Source organism: Euprymna scolopes, chromosome 19, assembly GCF_053919585.1.
Source record: "Euprymna scolopes isolate OS-2025 chromosome 19, ASM5391958v1, whole genome shotgun sequence".
Taxonomy (NCBI): domain Eukaryota; kingdom Metazoa; phylum Mollusca; class Cephalopoda; order Sepiida; family Sepiolidae; genus Euprymna; species Euprymna scolopes.
Window position 1 is genome coordinate 82,543,389 of NC_136500.1, and position 25,567 is coordinate 82,568,955.

Sequence of the window (25,567 nt, forward strand, 5' to 3'; positions counted from 1 at the left end):
TCTATAATATTAATAAAACATTTATATATAATAAATCATCCATTCTATAATATTAATAAAACATTTATATATAATAAATCATCCATTCTATAATATTAATAAAACATTTATATATAATAAATCATCCATTCTATAATATTAATAAAACATTTATATATAATAAATCATCCATTCTATAATATTAATAAAACATTTATATATAATAAATCATCCATTCTATAATATTAATAAAACATTTATATATAATAAATCATCTATTCTATAATATTAATAAAACATTTATATATAATAAATCATCCATTCTATAATATTAATAAAACATTTATATATAATAAATCATCTATTCTATGATATTAATAAAACATTTATATATAATATATCATCCATTCTATAATATTAATAAAACATTTATATATAATAAATCATCTATTCTATAATATTAATAAAACATTTATATATAATAAATCATCTATTCTATACTATTAATAAAACATTTATATATAATATATCATCCATTCTATAATATTAATAAAACATTTATATATAATATATCATCCATTCTATTATATTAATAAAACATTTATATATAATAAATCATCCATTCTATAATATTAATAAAACATTTATATATAATAAATCATCCATTCTATAATATTAATAAAACATTTATATATAATAAATCATCTATTCTATAATATTAATAAAACATTTATATATAATAAATCATCCATTCTATAATATTAATAAAACATTTATATATAATAAATCATCCATTCTATAATATTAATAAAACATTTATATATAATAAATCATCCATTCTATAATATTAATAAAACATTTATATATAATAAATCATCCATTCTATAATATTAATAAAACATTTATATATAATAAATCATCCATTCTATAATATTAATAAAACATTTATATATAATAAATCATCCATTCTATAATATTAATAAAACATTTATATATAATAAATCATCCATTCTATAATATTAATAAAACATTTATATATAATAAATCATCTATTCTATAATATTAATAAAACATTTATATATAATATATCATCCATTCTATAATATTAATAAAACATTTATATATAAAAAATCATCTATTCTATAATATTAATAAAACATTTATATATAATAAATCATCTATTCTATACTATTAATAAAACATTTATATATAATATATCATCCATTCTATAATATTAATAAAACATTTATATATAATATATCATCCATTCTATAATATTAATAAAACATTTATATATAATATATCATCCATTCTATAATATTAATAAAACATTTATATATAATAAATCATCTATTCTATAATATTAATAAAACATTCATATATAATATATCATCTATTCCATACTATTAATAAAACATTTATATATAATAAATGATCTATACTATTAATAAAACATTTATATATAATAAATCATCTATTCCATACTATTAATAAAACATTTATATATAATAAATGATCTATACTATTAATAAAACATTTATATATAATAAATCATGTATTCTATACTATTAATAAAACATTTATATATAATAAATGATCTATACTATTAATAAAACATTTATATATAATAAATCCTCTATTCTATACTATTAATAAAACATTTATATATAATAAATCATTTATTCTATACTATTAATAAAACATTTATATATAATAAATCATATATTCTATACTATTAATAAAACATTTATATATAATAAATCATGTATTCTATACTATTAATAAAACATTTATATATAATAAATGATATATTCTATTAATAAAACATTTATATATAATAAATCCTCTATTCTATACTATTAATAAAACATTTATATATAATAAATCATTTATTCTATACTATTAATGAAACATTTATATATAATAAATCATTTATTCTATACTATTAATAAAACATTTATATATAATAAATGATCTATACTATTAATAAAACATTTATATATAATAAATCATCTATTCTATACTATTAATAAAACATTTATATATAATAAATGATCTATACTATTAATAAAACATTTATATATAATAAATCATTTATTCTATACTATTAATATAACATTTATATATAATAAATCATTTATTCTATACTATTAATAAAACATTTATATATAATAAATCATTTATTCTATACTATTAATAAAACATTTATATATAATAAATCATCTATTCTATACTATTAATAAAACATTTATATATAATAAATCATCTATTCTATACTATTAATAAAACATTTATATATAATAAATGATCTATACTATTAATAAAACATTTATATATAATAAATCATTTATTCTATACTATTAATATAACATTTATATATAATAAATACCTTATTCTATACTATTAATTAAATTCTAAATGTTTATTTTTTATTCATGTGAGTCCCTAGATTGTCCTTATCTATTCATGGTTCATAACAAACAAGGCCATGTCACGCAAAAAAGCCCGAAATAAGGATTTTGGGGCCGTTTCGTGCAATTGTTGAAAAAGTTACCTGCCCATGTTAACGGAATTTAGCACTGTCTGTATACAGTTGCCGTAACATCTTTCGGCATATGAACAGGACTTGTGGCGCAATGAATAATGCATTTGACTACGGATCAGAAGATTTCATGTTCGAATCCTGGCAAGTTTATAATAATTTTTACCATCATTTTATCCAATGTTTACTCATTATCCTTACCTTTGGGGGGGGGGTATTTTTTTTTTTTTTTTCAATGATTTTTGTTTTGTGCATATGAGAATTTCCCATACTCCGAGTCCACAGGGTAAGTGTTGATGGTAAGACGATGTTGAGTGTACTTGATGTTAAGTGTACTCAATTTTTTGTTTGACTTGGCGTTGTGCGTGCCAATGCGGCGTAGCCGCTAGTATTTAATATTTGCAATTGAATAATTTTCTTTTCTCTACAATAGTTATTTCTTTTGCCAAACTTTTTTTTTTTTTTTATAAGTGGAATTTTTAAAAAATATTTTTAAACAGTCTAATTATTAATTGTTAATTGAATCAAAGTAACAAACTATTAACAAATAATAAATCAATTTTTTTAAATGATAGAAATTAAAAATTCAATCAAAAGCTATAAATTAAAATATTTTTTTAAATCAACACCGGTTTGAAATTTCTCATTTCAGATATGGTGGTCATAATGAAGTAAATGTTTTCTATTTTACTTATATATTACATAAACACACATCTATATTATATTTCTTTTTGTCTATTCATTCCACTTTCTTTTTTTTTTTTTTTTTTTTTTTTTGAAACTACTGGCCTGATCTGGTTGCATTTCTGTATGGGCCATAATGATAATGTGCAGCGGATTAAGTATTATGACATTCGTTCAATACACACTAGGACTTTTACTTAAGTCTTTGGAGCTTGGACCTGGGCATCATCGAAGTATCACCAAACCTCTGCTTGCCGCTGAGTATGGTGTGACCTCAATGGATATGTTTCTTGCTGTCTTTTTGTTGCCTGGGATTGAATGAGGAACCCTCCTGATCCTAGCTCATAACACCAAATAACCTTCTTGCATTAATGAAGCCCTGGGAATTACGATTAAGTGTTGCATTTATTTGCTTCCCCACTGAGCAAATTAGGCACAAGGCCGTTTTTTAATGTGGAGAGAGAGGGGGAAGGGAAAGGGAGACCAGCTCCCGAGAGATAGGAAATGGGAGCTGGATAGTGATTTACACACTGGTTCATGTAGGGTTGCCCCTACATGACCAGAAGATTGCGGCAAAGGCAATGGTCTTTGATTGCGGCATCTGTCAGGACAGATATTACACTTTGATCTTGGCCCGAAGGCCACAATGATCCCCCTCCTAGGAGGGGGGGGGGTGGAAGAATGCTTGTACGGTGATATTTTAATCCCTTTGAGGCATATCCAGCATTTTATGAGAATGAATAAAGATCCCCCCTCTTGTGCCTTCCAGCTCCATGCTTTGAACCTCTTATTACCATTACAATTAATATTTTTATTAAGTGTCATAATTTTCAAGTTATAAATAAAATTAAAATAAATTTGGTTTTAGCATTAACGATTTCCCGGTTCCAAATCGTTTTTCAATTTTTAGTGACCTGCATTTTTTTTCATATCTGTTTCCTAATGTGTTCATAATTATTTTGTAAACGGTGATTCAACCATAAATAAGGACGTGCGAGTCCTACATACTTCATAATGATAAGTGGTGATTACATTCCGAGAATTTTGGGTCAATTATTCTAATTACATTTTGAAGAGTTTACTATTCCATATGAACATGTAAGCAAATATGTCTCCGCATGAAAAATCGAAAATCTTTCAAACAGTTGATGATGGAACTCTCTCTCTCTCTCTCTCTCTCTCTCTCTCTCTTCATTCTCTCTCTCTCTTTCTTTTCTCCTCCTTCTCCCCTTCTCTCTTTTCTCCCCATTTTCCCCTTCTCTCTTCTCTATTGCTTCTCCTCTCCTTTCTCTCTCACCTATCTCCCTTCTCTCTTGCTTCTCTCTCACTTCTCTCTCCCTTCTCTCTCACTTCTCTCTCGCTTCTCTCTCGCTTCTTCCCTTCTCTCTCTCCTTTTCTTTACCTTCTTTCTATCTTCTCTCTTTTCTTCTCTCTGATATATCTCTATAGTAAGATATGAAAATATATTTTTGACAATTCAAAGGGAATCGTCAAGCTGAAATGCATGGAATCAGTGTTACCGAGTGTTTATATATAATACAGTGGTATTTGTGCACAAATTTGAACCAGACGTAACTCAACGCCCGATCGGCGTTGCTCGGAACACGACGTTAATCGCCGAGCTTCACCGATTATGAAAGCGTAACAAACGCTGCTTAAAAAATAAAAATAAATAGATAAATAAAAAAATGAAGGAAACATGTAAACATAATAATTTTAACAGAAGAAATAAACAAAACAAAAAATAAACCAAGAAACAAAGACCTACCGTAAAAAGTTGTTTGTTTTATTTATTTTTTTTTTGTGTGATATAAGTCTTTTACTGTAATTTGTTGAGTTTTTTTTTTTGTCCAATGAAAAAGTTCCAAACAACAACAAAAAAAATAATTTATTACACTTTTTCTTAAAAAAAAAAAAGTTTCTTTAATTGTTACACAGAAACTTTAAAAAAAAAACTATACTGTTTTGTATAGTTTTTTTTTTTTTAAGTTTCTGTGTAACAATTAAAGAAACTTTTTTTTTTTCAAGAAAAAGTGTAATAAATTATTTTTTTATTGTTGTTTTTCGGTAATAGTGATTCTTAACATGGGGATGCTGAGGATGGGGTGTCTATTCCGAAAGCCGTTCTTAACATGGGGAGGTTGGAGAGGGGTGTCTATTCCGAAAGTCATTCTTAACATGGGGAAGTTGGGGTGCATCCTTCACAGATCTTTTGGCGGTGATCCACCTTTTGTCACAGGAGACGCAGTTTTTTTGTGTTTTTTTTTGTATTTTTTTTTTTTTTTTAGCAATTATGTTTTTTTTTCTTGACGGCGTCATCCAATATTTTTCCAAACTGGAGGTATTCATCTTTTTGTTTAGTTTTCAGAAAAGAGCTGTTACAGGTGTGTGCTGCTTAATGAATTTAATGATTTTTATTTCCTTCCAATTTTTGTTTCGAAAAGCTCGCCTGCTGCTTTGCAGCGCATTGATTGGCTGATCGACGTCTTACGTCATATTACAATCAAACCCGAGCGCATGATGTCATGTTCCGAGCAAAGCCGATCGAACGCTGAGTTACGTCTTGTTCAAATTATGCACAAGTACCAATACAGTGTGTGTGTGTGTGTGTATATATATATATATATATATATATATATATATATATATATATATATATATATATATATATATATATATATACATACACACACACACACACCAATCAGATCGATTGTTATTCCTTTACACAGGTTTCCATTCCAATGGCTGGACTTCTTGGAAACAAAGATACAGTTTATTTTACTCCCTTTACTTTTTTTTTTCTTTTTTTTTCATATAGGGATGATACACTGTTTCTTTGTGAATGGGTTGAATTAATAGATGACCTTATTTTAACACGTGCGTGCTTGGAGTTCTTTTTCTATTTTTTATTGTAGGTTTTCTTTTAGTTATTTATTGAATTATTTTTCTATTGCTATCCTGAAGTAAAGTTGATTCTGTGTATATTGTTGTTTGTTATTTCATTACAGTTGATTATAAATTTTAAACTTGAAACATTAGATGCATTATTAATTAAAACTAAAAACAAATATTAAAATACAGTTTACCAATAGTAATAACATTCTAAAATGCCTCTAAAGTCACCAAAATAACATATAATATTAACCAACGAAATAACAATGAATATACACAAATACATTAAAAAAAAAAAACTATAAATTGTTCAGAACCAGTTCGGTTAATTATCCCTGACGAGGAATCCAAGCGGATTTGAAAGTACTTGGATCTACAATAAATATGGTGACTACATCAGCCAGTGTCTATCAGAACCAAGGACATTAATTTGGAAGATAGGAAAGATCCAAATCAGAATTAATGAAATATATAAGTTAGATCTGTGTATGAGTTTATATATTTGTGTGCATAGGATTCACTTTTAAACTAATTAACCGATCACTATGGATTGTGGAGCAATCACTAGGAATAAGGGCTCATAATGTGAACTATATTTAGTTTAGTTTTGTAAAAAGGTGGTTGAAACCCTTCATGAAAATTCAGATACATCTGATTTTTGTGAAATTTTAATAATAGGTATCAGATATCAACTAATAAATATTCCACAAATTTCAATTTCTTTGGAGAATTTTAAAGGGTTTTAGGGGGTATAACATGGTCACAACTTTTCATTTGAAAATTCAAATATTTCAGATTTGTATAGACATTTCTAAAATTGCAATTTATTTTTTTAAGACCTCTTAAGCTTAAGCTTTAAATTTTTATATATTGTCTAGAATCAAAATCATGTAACGGAGTTTGAGCTAAATTGGAATAAGGATTCTTGATATAAGTTTTAATATCTTTCTATCTTAATTTTATTCTTTGTAAGTACCTGCATCGAATATGTTATAAAAAAGGGCAGACAATTCCATTCAAAGTAGTCAGGAGTGACCCGAGGAGAAAAGGCGAACAGCCTCAAGAATTACATACATAAACTTTGCCAACTGAAATCTGGTAAGTGCGCATGGAAGTGGCACAAAACTGTTCTATTCAAGGAATTAATTTTACCAATTCTAGCACGAGTATTCTTCTAATGTGTATCTATATAATTATAAAACTCTGTGGACCGCCTGGCGTCCTTGCTTGACTCTTGTAATAAATAATTTTACCAAAAATTCTTTATAAGTTTTAATTTCAGTTTCGATTCTAGCTGATGGCACCCAAGTCATTTCTTTTTTTTTTTAACTTTTGAACTCGCTACTATATAAGGTACAACATAATATATAGTACCTATTTACACTGCCTCCCCACGGGACAGAGTTAGACACCAGGGTCGTTTTTTTAACGTGGGGAAAAGGTACAAAAATAAAAAATTGTCTCAGTCGTGAAGGACTGCTCCTTCACCGAAAGAGAACAAGAAATGGAAGTGCAAGCATCTGAAGAACAGATGGTATTTATTTGCTCCCCCACCGAGCAAATTAGGCACAAGGCCGATTTTTAATGTGAGGAGTGAAGGGATGGGGAATGGAAAAAGGGGACCAGCTCCCGAGAGGTGGGAAATGGGAGCTGGTTAAAGGTCAGGCATGTGGGGTTGCCCCCACATCTGGTCTTTGCTAGTCATAGCTTGCAGCATCTAAAGAACAGATACTACACTTTGATCTTGCACTTTATAATAATAATAAATATGAAATCTGCATAAATTAAAATATTATATTTAAACATACTTTACGACCGAGCAAGACCGGGCACCTGTGCACCAAACTTTTAAGCGAAAATACAAAAAAGGTATTAATCGCTGTCAACTCCCACAACAGCAGAAGAACTTTTTGCTTAAATGTATACAAGAAAAAAATTATACCCAAAAGTACATCTAAATATTTGAAATATTCACACCATAATATTTCCATTATTCTAATCATATATATATATTATATATAAAATGCACTAAATTTTAACATGTTACTGCAATTTCATTATATTATCCGATCTTCAGAAATGAAGCATTGAGTGTGTCTCTAATTACATACGTAAACTTTGCCAACTGATTCTGGTAAGCAAAGAGAACTTTTATTTCAATTATTATGTACGTATTAATTTATTTACCTATTTATTTTCTTGTTCACTTTCCCCCCTCCTTCCCAATAAAAAAACTACTGCTAAAATTATTGGAATTTATTGTCAATTTGCGGTTGGTTATTCGCTTGCTATTTTCCTCAAAATAAACGCATTCTCCAATTAAATGGATGGTCTGGCCATGTGTTCTTTTGTAAAAACAACAAAAAAAAAACGGTAAACACTGTTCTTTTTTAGCAGACTTTTCAATTAGACATACGAGTAAAGTGCCACCTGTGTCGAATATGCTATAAAAAGGGTAGACAATTCCATTCAAAGTAGTCAGGAGTGACTCGAGGAAAAAAGGCAAGCAGCCTCAAGAATCACATCCATAAACTTTGCAAACTGAAATCTGGTAAGTAAAAAAAAAAATAGCCCTTTCCTTATTTCAGTTAGAGAGAGGAACCTATCGCCATACTTTCCCTTAAACATTTTTTTAAATGTTGAGTAGACCGCACATTTTGGATGCGTTCTCGGCATTTCCTGTAACTTTCACTTCTCCATATTTGTCTCTCAGTTCTCGTTTAGTGATTTTTCTGACAAAGGGAGAAGAAAAGGTTGTGGGCAGTCCTTTTACATGAGCAGTCACTTGAGATGTTTGAAATTTTCTATTTCTATCCTTCTAACCATGTCACTAATAAGGGTGCTGGAAGTAAACGTTTATACTGGGCTGATGTTATCTATCTGATATTCAGGAACCTGAACCTCGGATTAATCACTAAAGAGGTCATCCTATCAACAGGTTCAAAGTACTGGGGCTGCTGTATTGCCATTTGGTGAATGGATTCTGGATCATGCAGTGCTCTAGCCAACTCTGTCGACCTGTTCCACCAATCCAAAAACTCTATCAGGAAAAGTCTCTAGAAAGAATACAAGATAAAACCCAGAACTCCAACTTCCAACGTAAATCTGCCTACCAAGTCTCCTTCTCCAATATCAGGGGTCTACATTCCAATCTTCCAGAGGCTGAAACCCAATTACATGAGACCAAACCAGACCTATTGTTTCTATGTGAAATGGGCATTGAACCGATTGTTTTCCTAGCTGAGTTTGTGATTAAAGTGTACTCTAACTTAACAGCAAAAATTTGATCCATAAGATCGCCATGGGCATGGAATATGTGCCTACATTAGAAATGGCTTTCCATGTGGTAGGAACATCTCCAGAGAAGACCCTAAGTTGCCCTATATGTGCTTTCGGATTGCACTCGCTCACACCACTGCATTCATATTTGCGCTCTATCACTCCCACAACAGAAGAGTTACCATCTTTAAGAGCATATCTGAGAAAATTGACCACATCCTGTCTGCTCATCCTTCGGCTAACATTAACGCCTGTGGAGACTTCAATGTTCACAATGTGGAATGGTTAACCCGCTCAAACAAGGCAGATGATAACGTTCTGTTACGATTTCTCTACTGCTTATGACCTAATTCCAACACTGACTGTCAGTATGCAAGTCTCGGAGACTTTTTTCTTACAACTTGTCCTGAGCTGTGTTCATCCTCCATTCTGTCCCCCACTGGGATCTTCCAACCACTCGGTTGTCTCGGTCAAGATAAAAACAAAATGTAATAGTCCTTAGATGTACCTCTCCATCGTATAGTATATCGATACTCTATGGTTGACTGGGGTAGCTTGTATACATTTATATCAGATATTCCTCTGCATTCCATGTTTAAAATGAACATGTCTTCTATAGTATCAAACCTGACAAAATGGGTAATTGTCAGTATAGACAGCTTTATACTCCCCCCACCCCCCGAAAAATTTCAACAAAAACCTAACAGCCAGCTGTGATTCTCTCCAGAATGTGCTGCTGCCATTGTGCACAGAAATCATTTTTTTCCATTGCTTTCAATGACTGAGACTAAAGCTGCCTTCAGGACTGTCAGCACCCACTGTAAAAGATTAATAAAGAATGGAAGAGAGTTAGATGCTCAGTCTGTCAAGTCCAAAGTAGCTGAGCAGCAATTTCATTCCCACTAGTTTTGGCGAATAACAAACAGTCCTGAACATAAGTGTGTGCTCTATCCCAACCATCATCATCAGGTAATCTCGTCAGCATTGGACAAAGTCAAATTCTTTACCAAGAACTTTGCAATTAATTCTACCGTATGTTATCAGTGTTGCCCTGCCCCCATATTTTCTGTGTCTAAAACACGCTATGCGACATACAAATATCTGTGCATGATGTTGCCAAGTAAGTTGCTGGAATCTGTTAAATCACAAAGTGGTCGATCACCTCAGCAAAGATAACGTCCTCAGTGACATGCAACATGCTTTCCATTCTGCTAGATTTATAGCTGATGTGCTAACTGTTATATCTTATGGGACAAGTGAATATCTCTCCAGAGGCTTCCTTTCTAGGGCAATTGCACTTGATATATCAAAGGCCTTTAATAGGGTATGACATAAAGATCTCCAGCTATGGTATAGCTGGAAATGTCTTAATTATTAAATCATTTCCCTCTGCTAGGTTCATAAGAGTAGTAGTTGATGAACAGAAATCAAAAGCTCACAGTATCAATGCTGGTGCTCCTCAGGGGTTCATCCTAGGCCCAACTCTCTTCCTGATCTTCATCAATGATCACCCAAATCACAGGTCCTGGATATGACCTTAAACTATATCTGATGGTGAGGCCCCAGCTTGCGGGCTTTGGGGAGTGTGGAGCCACCCTTTAATTGCCATTGCTCCCAGGTCCACTCTGACTTGGAGTGGTAGTACCTGTTAGGGTCCCAACTATGGGTTAAATAGAAACCGACTTGAAAAACAAAATATATTCTATTAAAAAAATTTTCTTCAAAATCACTGGATTCAGCATTAACTAACCTGAAAAGGGTTGATATGCCATAAAACAAAAACAACCAACCAACCCAAATCACATTCTTAGATCATTCGTAGACATTTATGCTGACGACGCTACCATCTATGGCAACACTTCAAAGGATGCAAATAACCAAGATCTCTCTGATTTTCTCTCCTTCGATCTTGAGTACATGATGCAATGGGGAAAGAGGTGGCTGGTTAATTTTAATGCATCTAAAACCATGCTTCTATCTTTCATCAATGCTCTAACCCTGTCTAGTATCAATTGAAATGAATGGTTCTCATCTTGGGGAGGCTCCATCGTTTGACAAGCTTCTGGGTTTCACCTTTACTCTTGATTTGAAATGGAACACTTACATCAAATCCATTGTCAAAGTCACTGGAAAAATGATGGTATCATTCTACCCTTCCAGTAGATATCTCACTGCTGATGCAATTCTCTACCTATATAAGATCCAAGTATGTCCTAGGATGGAGTACTGTTGCGATATCTGGGCAGGAGCTGTTAGAAGTAACTTATCCTGCCTTGACAGAGTTCAAAATAGACTTTATAGCCTTGTAGGGGATGCCCTTTTCTCTTCCTTGAAACCTCTTTCCCACAGAAGGGACGTTGCAAGCCTGTCTTTGCTCTATCATTATTTTCATGGCAATCGCTCGTCTGAGCTTCAATCTATGTTCCCCCCCCCCTGGCAAACTTTCACGAAAAACACTCTTCTAGCTAAAACTACTATCAATAATTTCTCCCACTCTCTATCTATGACTAAACCTAAACGTGGATTCCTTGAACAAAGCTTCTTTCTTGAAACTGCATACCTTTGGAACTCTGTTGTGTTTGCCTGCTTTCCAACTGACTACAATATTGTCCTCTTTAAGTCTAACGTAAACAAGTTCTTAATGAGTCGTCCCTTTAAGTAATCCTATTTTACTAAATTTCCATTATTAACAATTACTATGATATTGTTCCATTGACTACCGTACATTCATTTACCCTTAACCTCGAGTGGCCTCCGGGCCTTGATAAGAGGTGACTCTTTTGTAGAAAAATAAAATAAAATAAATTGTATGTAGATTGCTACTTTTTGTTATAGGATAGCCTTTCCAATCACTTGTCACAGGTAAGCTGAATAATATAGGCTTGCTTCTGATGAGCCAATTTTTATTTGTTATTGTTGTACTATGTTATTTGCGATATAATAATGTACATAGTTACAATTTATTTTTAAAAAATTACTTGCTTCAGCTCAGGCGACAGATGATATGAGAAATTGTTCTACTATTGCCCGCGTCTTTTGGGGTCCAGCATGCCATAAAGCTTGCAAAGAAAACCAAACTTAGCCGAAAAAAATAATAATATCAGTTTTTATGATTCTGCTAGTCTTCCTGTGGAATGTATGACATACCCGCCTCCTGTCATTTATATCTTCAATCAGGATATAACATCTAACACACCCTTTTGAAGAAGATGTATAATGCATTTTGTAGTTCCTGAAACAACAGATGACCATAAGGACTTTGCATTTTCAACTATGTGTGGGATCTCTGATAGTTAACATATCCTGCTTTTGCTAAAAGAAAACGCCCATACATACATTTTAATTACATTATCTCTCCCGGTACGGTTGCTCTTGCATTTTATATTTATTATATATATATATATATATATATATATATATATATATATATATATATATATATATATTAGCAGGTTGCCCTGCATTGCCCGGTCATAAAATATGCTTAAATATGATATTTTGATTAATGCAAATTTCGTATTTATTATTGTCTTATATTGGACCCTATTATATAGTAATGATTAAAAAAGTTTAAAAAAAAAAAAAATGACTTGTGCGCCACCACCAAGAATCGAAACTAAAACGTTTAGCTACGATTTAATTTTTCCTTTGACGTTAGTGCCTGAGCTATGAAGAAATGTTTGCTGCAAGACTAAAAATTAAAACACGATCAATGTTACACATGCATATTCGTAATGCAGTCATTTAATCTTCACCTAGTAAATTCCATTTTTTTAATTTTAACCGATTTTCCCTGGCTAAAACCCAAATATAAAGTTTTGCATGGGTTCGCATACTCTATATATTAAGTTTCATGTCTCTAGACCAAAAACTGACAGAAGTTTGGTAGGTAAATTTTTTAAAAATAATATATATACGCATACATAAATATATTTAGCAAGATGTTTATGTTTATTATAACTTTTTAACGCAAATATTACGCAAGTATAAATCATGTAGAATATCTGCATGAATATAATTACATGTAATAGATAACTGAAGATGACCATTCCATAAGAAAACTTAAAAAAACTAATAAGGAATTAATTAAAATGAATTTTTAAAAGAATATGCAAATTAGCTAGATCTTTGGCAGATGAATGCAATTCCATGAGCTTTAGTTGAATTTTCTTTTTAAATAAACAGAAAAAAAGGGTCACCTTTTTTCTTCTTGGCCTTCGGGCTAAGATCTTTTTTCTGTTACCAAAATGTAGTATCTGTTCCGGCAGATACTGAAATCAAAGTACTATGTGAGGTCAACCCCACATATCAGACCATTACTCTTTAGCAATCAGTTTTGGTCAATGTGGGGGAAACCCTTCATACCAATTGTCACTATCCAGTTCCGCCGAGGGAGAAGTGGTCCTCCACCCCTCACTCTCCACACTAAAAAACGGCCGTATGCCTAATTTGCTCAGTGGGGAAGCAAATAAATAACTAAATAAATAAAAAAACAAAAAGGTTCTTAATATGAATATCAATACACACACAAAAAAAAATTATAGGAGCATATATATATATATATATATATATATATATATATATATATATATATATATATATGTATGTGTGTGTGTTTTGAAATTTTTTTTTAACCTTTAAACTATATAAAAAAATAAATAATTTTTAAATCTATCATTGAAAAAGATTATTTTGCCAGTAAGTCAATTAATTTCTCGTAATCACTGAATCGATCTGCGTTCATGAAATCACATTAGTCCTAATGTTATATCAGGGATCATCAGTTTTTTTTTTTTACGAGGAAACACTGTTTCGGGAATTAAAAAAACAAAACAGTATATTAAATCATAACTCCTCAACAGTGTTGATCAAGCACCACCTCTCTTAAATGCCGAATAAAAATGTTCCGGATGTTGAATTTAGATTCTTGTTCCAGACAAATTAAGCTAACCTATTCATGTTATAAAAAAATGTCTTCTTCACATGTGTCATACGTCCTTGTCTCCAAAAAGGAAAGTAATCGTTATTTACAGAGCTACTGCAATTATATTGTTCAGAAGTGATCTTGTCTGTCTGAACGGATGTAAAATTTCAAATGTTTAGACCCAAAATTGGCTAAATAGTTTGCTAGAGACCGCAAAGGTCAAATCTTTGGAACCTTTACCCCTTAGCAGCCAAATTTTCGGCCAAAAACCGATTAAAAAGCTTGTTCTATGTTTGAATACACTTTGTGTAAAATTTCAAATGTTTTGACCAAAAGTTGGCTGAATAATTTGGTAGAGACCGCAGAGGTCAATTTGTTTTAGCTTTGACCCCAATTTTGACCCCTTAACATTTATTGTTTTGGGCTCAAATCGAATTAAAAATTTTAATCCAAACCTACATCTATTTTGAATTTGTGGGCGCAGGAAGTCTGTAGTCTTAGTCCGGCATCTCTCTCCAGTAACAGTGACAGCATTTTCATCCTGATCTAAAAAAAAAAAAACAAAAAAAAACAAACTTTTTTTAAAAATAGATCCAATAATTTTCTCCTCCTTTAAATATTAAAATCGATCGGAAATACAATTTTTATTTTTTAAAACACAGAGCAATATTTGCCTTATATGATTGAGGAAACAGATTTACGTATGTATCTTGTATTTAAAAAGCTGTTTATGTCAAATAGAGAATATGCTGGTACTATTTACTATATAAGCAATCAATGTTAGAGGGTGGACAAAATAATTGGTATAGTACAAATTTTCCTCCAATATTTTACTAGCCTTTTGTATTCAAAATATTGATCCAACTTCGACTATGAGTGCTTGTATTCATCATAGATATTTTTGTTATATCCATTTATCTACTGTTATATAAAAGGAACTTGGTCTGTCCGTGTGTGAGTTCGTTCCCTATGGACTCGAAAACGGCTTTATGAAAAACGGCTGGGCCGAGTTTTATGATTATATATATATATATATATATATATATATATATATATATATATATATATATATATATAAGGAGATTAGAACAATAGTCTAAGGAGCAGAGTGTATTTTGATGTAATAGTAAAATTACTAATTTAATTAAAATACAAGGAAAGAAAAAGTGCTCGTTGTAATTTAGATATATAATAAGCTCGATAGGTAAATATCCTAGAGCTAATTTAATATTCAGTAATGTGATTGATAATTTAAAATTCAAATAGAATTAAATTAAAAATCCGTTTCACAAGAAGGAACAACAAAATCAATAATTTCGGAAAACAATGTTTTTTATTGTGGTGGACATTAAGCTACGGACAATAATTTTTACATATAGTATTTTTAACAAACAAAGTTTCCTCATCAGCAAAATATTGAGAAGGGTTTTTAATATATGTAAAAGACACCATAAATAAAGCTAGCATTAAAAGTAAGGCAGATGTATCTTTTAATTCTTCGCCTTTTGAAATCAGCAATTAAGGTCAAAGCATTAATATGGATGTTTATTGTAGCTTTCCAACTTATAAAAAATCATAAGTTTCATAGTTAAACAACATTGAGCCTTCGGGCCAAGATCACAGTGTAGTATCTGTTCTGATACTATACTTCACCCTTTCTCTGCTAGGTCTTTCATGATCGAGACAATTTTATTTTTATTACTATCTAGAGTGCCTCTTTTTGGGGAGCTGGGTTTTCCCACACATTATAAACCGACCTTGTGTCTAACTCTGTTTTCGTGAGGAGGCAAGTGAATAGGAATATTAAAATGGGTTACCATTGTGGGGAGACAAGTGAATAGGAATATTAAAATGGGTTACCATTGTGGGGAGACAAGTAAATAGGAATATTAAAATGGGTTACCATTGTGGGGAGACAAGTAAATAGGAATATTAAAATGGGTTACCATTGTGGGGAGACAAGTAAAAAGGAATATTAAAATGGGTTACCATTGTGGGGAGACAAGTAAATAGGAATATTAAAATGGGTTACCATTGTGGGGAGACAAGTAAATAGGAATATTAAAATGGGTTACCATTGTGGGGAGAAAAGTAAATAGGAATATTAAAATGGGTTACCATTGTGGGGAGACAAGTAAATAGGAATATTAAAATGGGTTACCATTGTGGGGAGGCAAGTAAATAGGAATATTAAAATGGGTTACCATTGTGGGGAGACAAGTAAATAGGAATATTAAAATGGGTTACCATTGTGGGGAGACAAGTAAATAGGAATATTAAAATGGGTTACCATTGTGGGGAGGCAAGTAAATAGGAATATTAAAATGGGTTACCATTGTGGGGAGACAAGTAAATAGGAATATTAAAATGGGTTACCATTGTGGGGAGACAAGTAAATAGGAATATTAAAATGGGTTACCATTGTGGGGAGGCAAGTAAATAGGAATATTAAAATGGGTTACCATTGTGGGGAGGCAAGTAAATAGGAATATTAAAATGGGTTACCATTGTGGGGAGGCAAGTAAATAGGAATATTAAAATGGGTTACCATTGTGGGGAGACAAGTAAATAGGAATATTAAAATGGGTTACCATTGTGGGGAGACAAGTAAATAGGAATATTAAAATGGGTTACCATTGTGGGGAGGCAAGTAAATAGGAATATTAAAATGGGTTACCATTGTGGGGAGGCTAGTAAATAGGAATATTAAAATGGGTTACCATTGTGGGGAGACAAGTAAATAGGAATATTAAAATGGGTTACCATTGTGGGGAGACAAGTAAATAGGAATATTAAAATGGGTTACCATTGTGGGGAGACAAGTAAATAGGAATATTAAAATGGGTTACCATTGTGGGGAGACAAGTAAATAGGAATATTAAAATGGGTTACCATTGTGGGGAGGCAAGTAAATAGGAATATTAAAATGGGTTACCATTGTGGGGAGACAAGTAAATAGGAATATTAAAATGGGTTTCCATTGTGGGGAGACAAGTAAAAAGGAATATTAAAATGGGTTACCATTGTGGGGAGACAAGTAAATAGGAATATTAAAATGGGTTACCATTGTGGGGAGACAAGTAAATAGGAATATTAAAATGGGTTACCATTGTGGGGAGAAAAGTAAATAGGAATATTAAAATGGGTTACCATTGTGGGGAGACAAGTAAATAGGAATATTAAAATGGGTTACCATTGTGGGGAGGCAAGTAAATAGGAATATTAAAATGGGTTACCATTGTGGGGAGACAAGTAAATAGGAATATTAAAATGGGTTACCATTGTGGGGAGACAAGTAAATAGGAATATTAAAATGGGTTACCATTGTGGGGAGGCAAGTAAATAGGAATATTAAAATGGGTTACCATTGTGGGGAGACAAGTAAATAGGAATATTAAAATGGGTTACCATTGTGGGGAGACAAGTAAATAGGAATATTAAAATGGGTTACCATTGTGGGGAGGCAAGTAAATAGGAATATTAAAATGGGTTACCATTGTGGGGAGACAAGTAGACAAGTAAATAGGAATATTAAAATGGGTTACCATTGTGGGGAGGCAAGTAAATAGGAATATTAAAATGGGTTACCATTGTGGGGAGACAAGTAAATAGGAATATTAAAATGGGTTACCATTGTGGGGAGACAAGTAAATAGGAATATTAAAATGGGTTACCATTGTGGGGAGACAAGTAGACAAGTAAATAGGAATATTAAAATGGGTTACCATTGTGGGGAGGCAAGTGAATAGGAATATTAAAATGGGTTACCATTGTGGGGAGACAAGTAAAAAGGAATATTAAAATGGGTTACCATTGTGGGGAAAGAAGTAAATAGGAATATTAAAATGGGTTACCATTGTGGGGAGACAAGTAAATAGGAATATTAAAATGGGTTACCATTGTGGGGAGGCAAGTAAATAGGAATATTAAAATGGGTTACCATTGTGGGGAGGCAAGTAAATAGGAATATTAAAATGGGTTACCATTGTGGGGAGACAAGTAAATAGGAATATTAAAATGGGTTACCATTGTGGGGAGACAAGTAAATAGGAATATTAAAATGGGTTACCATTGTGGGGAGACAAGTAAATAGGAATATTAAAATGGGTTACCATTGTGGGGAGGCAAGTAAATAGGAATATTAAAATGGGTTACCATTGTGGGGAGACAAGTAGACAAGTAAATAGGAATATTAAAATGGGTTACCATTGTGGGGAGGCAAGTAAATAGGAATATTAAAATGGGTTACCATTGTGGGGAGACAAGTAAATAGGCATATTAAAATGGGTTACCATTGTGGGGAGGCAAGTAAATAGGAATATTAAAATGGGTTACCATTGTGGGGAGACAAGTAAATAGGAATATTAAAATGGGTTACCATTGTGGGGAGACAAGTAGACAAGTAAATAGGAATATTAAAATGGGTTACCATTGTGGGGAGGCAAGTGAATAGGAATATTAAAATGGGTTACCATTGTGGGGAGACAAGTAAATAGGAATATTAAAATGGGTTACCATTGTGGGGAGGCAAGTAAATAGGAATATTAAAATGGGTTACCATTGTGGGGAGACAAGTAAATAGGAATATTAAAATGAGTTACCATTGTGGGGAGACAAGTAAATAGGAATATTAAAATGGGTTACCATTGTGGGGAGACAAGTAAATAGGAATATTAAAATGGGTTACCATTGTGGGGAGACAAGTAGACAAGTAAATAGGAATATTAAAATGGGTTACCATTGTGGGGAGGCAAGTGAATAGGAATATTAAAATGGGTTACCATTGTGGGGAGACAAGTAAATAGGAATATTAAAATGGGTTACCATTGTGGGGAGGCAAGTAAATAGGAATATTAAAATGGGTTACCATTGTGGGGAGACAAGTAGACAAGTAAATAGGAATATTAAAATGGGTTACCATTGTGGGGAGACAAGTAAATAGGAATATTAAAATGGGTTACCATTGTGGGGAGACAAGTAAATAGGAATATTAAAATGGGTTACCATTGTGGGGAGACAAGTAGACAAGTAAATAGGAATATTAAAATGGGTTACCATTGTGGGGAGGCAAGTAAATATGAATATTAAAATGGTTACCATTGTGGGGAGACAAGTAAATAGGAATATTAAAATGGGTTACCATTTTCGGAATCCCAGGTGCTCTCTGCTTATCTCTACATTGTTTCCAATCGTCTATCACTTCTCCGTACAACTAGATTCAAGCAGTGCCGATTCAGGAGAGGTGTGGCTTGGGTTTGCGCAATCCTTGCTTCACAATTACATGCACAGCTACCGTTGCAGGAGGTATCCTTTGTCTCTTTAGACTGAATTGAGCATCATCGATTTGCTTTTTATATTTGTAATTCTTTTTCAAATCAGTGGAAAAATTAGGGTAAAACTATGTGACATAATTAAGTTTGAAAAAAGACACTTTATTAGAGCTGGTATTAAAGACACCTTATTAAAGCTGATATTATGTGATTAAAAATGTAGCAAAACAATAAGTTTAATGAGAACAACAGAGAGATCAATTTAAATATAATCTTTACTTAATACATACACACAAAAAAACATTTGACATAAACGAAAAAGAAACATTTTTTTTTTCTTTAGCTGATGACGAAATCAGAAAACCTAGTGGCGGGAAGGCGGATGTCGATATTAGAAGAAGGGGGTCTGAGTATGCTCAGTTTAGTTTAATTATTCACATAAAGAAATCTCAGAATTGTAAATTCATCGTATCGATGGTCAGAGAAATATTTTTAGAAAAAAAAAAAAAAAAAGAAAAATTACCTTTTGTTAACAGGAGGTTTTAAATGGTATTTCTTCCACTAAATTTATAACCCTGGAATCATGCCGGAACTGAGGTTGAACTCATAAAGTCAACCAACCAACAACTGTTAGATTAGCGTGAAAAGCTCCTTTCTGGAGATTACCACCTAGTATTAAAATATTCTAGAACTCTCTCAATCTTCATTTTTACTTCTAGAAAGTTGTGGAACATCCTGAATGTTTTTTTAAAAGCTTTTTTTTTTTTTTTTAATTTCTTTTTCTCCATCATTGTAGATTTTTGCGAAAGAAAATCTTTCTAAAATGACAGATAATACCTAATTATAAATGAGGTGAATTAAGCCCTTCGTAACAATGACAAGAACATCAATCACGAAGCAGTTGAATTGTTTGTTTCTGCCAAGAGTAACTGTATCAAAGATTATAGAAAGAATTTTACAAACCGGGAAAAACCATCAACATGATTATAGCTGTATTTAAATGGCTTTTAATATTCAATAACATTATATATTGACGTGTGTGTGTGTGTGTGTGTGTGTGTGTGTGTCTCTCTCTCTCTCTCTCTCTCTCTCTCTCTCTCTCTCTCTCTCTCTCTCTCTCTCTCTCTCTCTCTGAAAAGAGGCTCTCTGAAAAGATGTTCGTCCTGATTTACTCTCTAGGATAAGAGTTAACGCGTCTATCAGATGGACGCGTGTGTCAACATGATTATAGCTTTCTGACATACTATGCAGCTACATATATAGCTTTAGTGGTTAACGACGGACTGAAAACCTGGATGTATCAAATTTGAATCTGGTTCATTCTATAGAAACATTTTCCATCAACCCCACACTTGATCCTGTGTCTAACCTCCTGAAAAAGGAGATAAAATATGATACGCATCAGTTCTAGTTGGATCACTAAATTAAGCGACATTGATCCTGATCAGTATCAGATGGGTGAATGTATACGGAAACGACAACTTCCATCCACCTGCAGTGCTTGACTGTTGCCTTTTGGAATGCATTAGCAACCATAAGTCATTCTATCAGATCTATACAACATGGTGAATATGTGCTCTCAGCAAATGTACTTCACAGATTAAATCAATAATGGATCACTTCAGTTCAACAATGAGCGATTGTGTAGTTTATAAGGATGACGTCTATAGACAAAATACTATAACTATTAAAAGATTAACTATGAGTCATGCATAAAAATCAGACCGTAATGTAAAATTGTTTAGTAGATCCGTGTCACAGCACAACTAGATAGGATAGACAGTGTCAAAAGTTAACAACATACTAATAGTCAATTTTTTTTTACTAATGAGTTACTAATTATCAAGGTTCAAAGGCCACTCGAGAATAAGAGGTAATCTTTTTGACCCCTTAAAAACTATTTTAACCGGCTAAAGACCCATAAAAGAAAGGCCTGTAAAAAATCCAATCATTTCAGGCCCCTAGCACCGCTCTGCAACTTTTAGTTTCGGAGGAGATAGAGTTTGAAAAAAAAATTGTAGGGTGGATGGTGAGATAACACCAGGATGATTGATAACAATGGTCGAAACTGAGCAGAATTTTATTATTTAAAAGCACACCTCAATTAGAATTTGTTTACATTGGACTTGAAAACGATCATGCTATAGTCAGTTGGGAATAAACTTCATGATATTGTGCTTCACAGAGGGGTAGTTCTTAAAGAGAAACTTCGCTCATGGGATGTCTGGTGGAACACAATACCATGAGGCAGCTTGACATATGACTTACATCGCCATTTTTGTAAATTAAATGTAAATTAAATTCTTGTTGGGTCATCCTCTTAAATAATCCATTTCTGTCCTGTTTCAACCATTGTTACCTATCCTCACGGTTTTTGTCTCATCGTCCACTTAATAACCTTCTTAACACTGGGTATTGATAAGCGGTGACTCGTTAGTACTTAACATACCATAATTAATATATTGTCTCATTGAAGCTTTCTATTAGATTGTTGATACTTCGACCACCACTCTTTTTATAAGATATGTTTGACGTCATTTCCATCTAAATATCTCCAACTACCTTTTACAACTAGACTAGACTAACGGGCGTGGCGAGGGGGGGGAGCGTCCGGCTTTGCCCGGTCGTAAAATACGTTAAAATATGATATTTTAATTTGTCCAGATTTTGTATATATTATTATTAGGGGGGTGACAACGGCATATTCTTTTCATTGTTTTGACTCTTGAGTATATATCCGTTAATATCTTACATGTTTTTATATAGACTGATGTGGTTCTCGGTTGATTGAATGTGTCTTACTGTATCGGATATATACTTGAGTCAAAAGAATGAAAAAATTGTTACAGCCCTAATTATTATAGAGTCGTGATTTCAAAAGTAAAAAAAAAAAACCGTATTTGAATGCCACCAGCTAGAATCGAAACCGAAAGCAAAACTGTAGCATTCAAAGCTGGTGATGTTACCACTGTACCAACGTGATACACATATGAACTGATTAAAAATAAACTAAGATGAATTTACAAAATGTGTAGCGATTTATTTTTCAATTTTGGCCTCTTTTTGACCCCTTAAAAACTATTTTAACCGGTTAAAGACCCATAAAAAAAAGGCGTGTAAAAAATCCAATCATTTGAGACCCCTAGCGCAGCTCTGCAACTTTTAGTTCTGGAAGAGATAGTTTGAAAATATGGAGACACCGACAGACAGACAGTGATTTTTATAAATTAGATTATTTGAACTCTGATAACTTTTCTATCTATAGCTCATTCGGTATGATTGCTAATATGCACTTGCTACGATATCCACCAGCTAACATACCCACATCATATTTAATATTTTGAAGGTAAAAAAATACAAATGTTATTGGAGAGGTTGTTTTAATTGGATGTAAATTGCGTTTGTAGATTTGTTCTGTTTGTTTGTGTTTTTTTTTTTTCATATTTATTTATTTATTTATTACTAATACTTTGATATTGATGGAAAAGTTTGGATATTATTTATTACCTGGAATTTTTAGGGTTATCATGATACAAGATGACACCCCCACAAATGCCACCCATGGAATCGTGATAAAATTAACAATCCTTTCTGCAATCCAGCCAGATTTGATGCAAATATATTGCTCGACTTGTCCACAAAGTTTTAGTAATGAATGTTTCAACAGTTTTTGTCTTATAACCATCCAATGATGAACACACTTGGATACGACATGCAAAATTGAGAATAATTCTTGGCACACTCCTCTCTTGGCACTGCACCAATTTTGACTGTGATGTTTTTTTTTTTCAATTTATTAATAGTTTGAGGATTATTTTAATACACATTACCTGTGAGTTAACACCACATATAAAAATCTGGAGGTTAAGATCCGGTAAATATGAAACCCATTCAAGATCACTCCCTCCCCTTATTGATGAAATACTGTAATAACTCTCTTCAGTGCATTACTGTCTAAGAACTATTTTGATAGACATGATCTTTGATATTACCCCACAGATAAAAATCTGAAGTGTCATCATCTGATGAGTGTGATGATTATTCAAGATCATACCTACTGATGAGACTATCACCAAAGTGTCTTTTATGTAATTAAACGGTTATAAAACAAAGACTGTTGGACATTGATAACTTAAACAATTTTCATTACCACTACCTTTTTCAACAAGATAACCCAACAGCTATAAATGTGTGAGTTATAGTCCGGTGAGTATAAAGCCCTTTCAGGATCACATCTATTGATAAGACTATCACCAAAATGTCCCCTATATGACTGAATAGTTATAAAACAAAGACTGGAACTTAGTTTACAAATCTGAAGTTTATTTGTACCAAATTTAGTTTAATTCCCAAAATGATTGTACATTTTATTAATGATTCCGGGGTTAGCAATTTCTTTCTTTTTTTTGGAGGGGGGGGGGTATCTTGTATAAGGACCTATGTTTGTTAAGCATTTTGTTTTAACTTTGAATGTCTTTATTGCTTTCAATCTTAATTATTTCAGGGGATATTCTATAAAGTGAAGTTGTACAGCCATGTTGTTCAAGAAATGCAGTGGACCTGTCCAAATGGTAAGATGGGCGGTTATTTAAAAAAAAAAAAACAGCAAAAAAAAAAAAAAAAAAAAATGTTTCCATGTTTGCCAAGTCAAACCGAATGAGATTAATCTAACAAATTAGATTAAGCAGACAGGAAGGAAGGAATGCCTTTAAAGTTTTAAAAACTTACTATAAATATTTGTTGTTGGGGGAAAAAAATCAAGAAAAATTAGCTTGCATTAAACTTGCATAGAAAACAGAACTCATTCCTGTTAAAAATTGAACTAATTATTTTTTTCTAATTTTTTTTTGATAATCTAAACATTTTATGCTTAATCGATAATAACTAAAATTGTTTGTTTTTGAAAAATAAAACAAGAATTTCTAATTAATATTGATTGAGTACCAACGTTTTAGATTATGAAAAAGAACTTTAAAAACATTTGTTCATTTTTTTTACATGAAAAAATGCTAAATATACACACAATATATATATATATATATATATATATATATATGTATATAATAAAGCTCAACGTCCGTGTGTGTGTCTGTTTGTACATGATTAGGCGCCTATATGGTTTATTATTATATTAAACTGACCACATACAATAATAGAAAAGGAGCAAAAATGAGTATGATAAAGTCGCCCCATCAACAGGGGCAGGGCTCCGGGAGGGAAACCCTGTGCACGTTCATACAATTTTACATAGAGCTATCAAATTTGGTAGGATAACCCACCGTGGGGAGAGGAAGGTTTAGACGAGTTACACCGCTCACTTCCACCAGCTGATGTACGACCCGAGTGGGGGGGGGGGTCATTTATAACTGGAAACCCTGTATACGGTCACAGTTTGATTTACACTCTATGGCAAAATAACCCACCATGGGATGGGGGGGGGGGTGATGGGTTATACCGCTTATTTCCACTAATGGGGTGGGGCCCCCAGAGGTGTACCTTATAAATGAGAACCCTATGCACACTTACACTGTTTGATGTCGTTACTAAATGAACATATATGCGAGTCCAATATATGTGAGTCATTGTTTATATTTATCCATCCTTTTTGTTTTGATGATTGCGTAACAATCCTATATGCAATTCTATAGTTCAAATTTTTACAGCTTGATAATTTCTGATTTAATATCATATTGTTTTACATGGTTTTACATTCTCTTTGTAATTAAGAAATTGAAATGAGTCGATGGGTGTAGATAATAGAATCAGCAGTTCCCTGGCACTCGTGCCTGCTTGGCCTTTTGGCTAAGATCAGAAAAAAAAAAAATGCACACACAACATACAGAAATGAATATACAAATTGTACATAGTTATATTTTACATTGAACGCTGGGGTTATTAGTTGGATTAGGATCCACAGAGTGATTGAGGTATTTTGGTAAATGTTGCCAGTCAAGAGTAAGACTTCAAAGTCTCATCTGTTACATAGTCAAAAAG

General features: G+C 32.1%; 1 protein-coding gene across 4 annotated transcripts in view; it reads left to right on the forward strand.

Annotated features, from left to right (window-relative positions):
* Window positions 1–25,567, forward strand: part of LOC145239792 (uncharacterized) — a 364,141-nt gene that overhangs the window by 70,460 nt on the left and 268,114 nt on the right. For all 4 annotated transcript variants that reach the window (XM_080103293.1, XM_080103291.1, XM_080103294.1 and 1 more), the window contains exon 3: window positions 24,078–24,144. In XM_080103293.1, coding sequence (XP_079959419.1) covers window positions 24,078–24,144 — 67 coding nt within the window. The remainder of the gene's footprint in view (window positions 1–24,077; window positions 24,145–25,567) is intronic.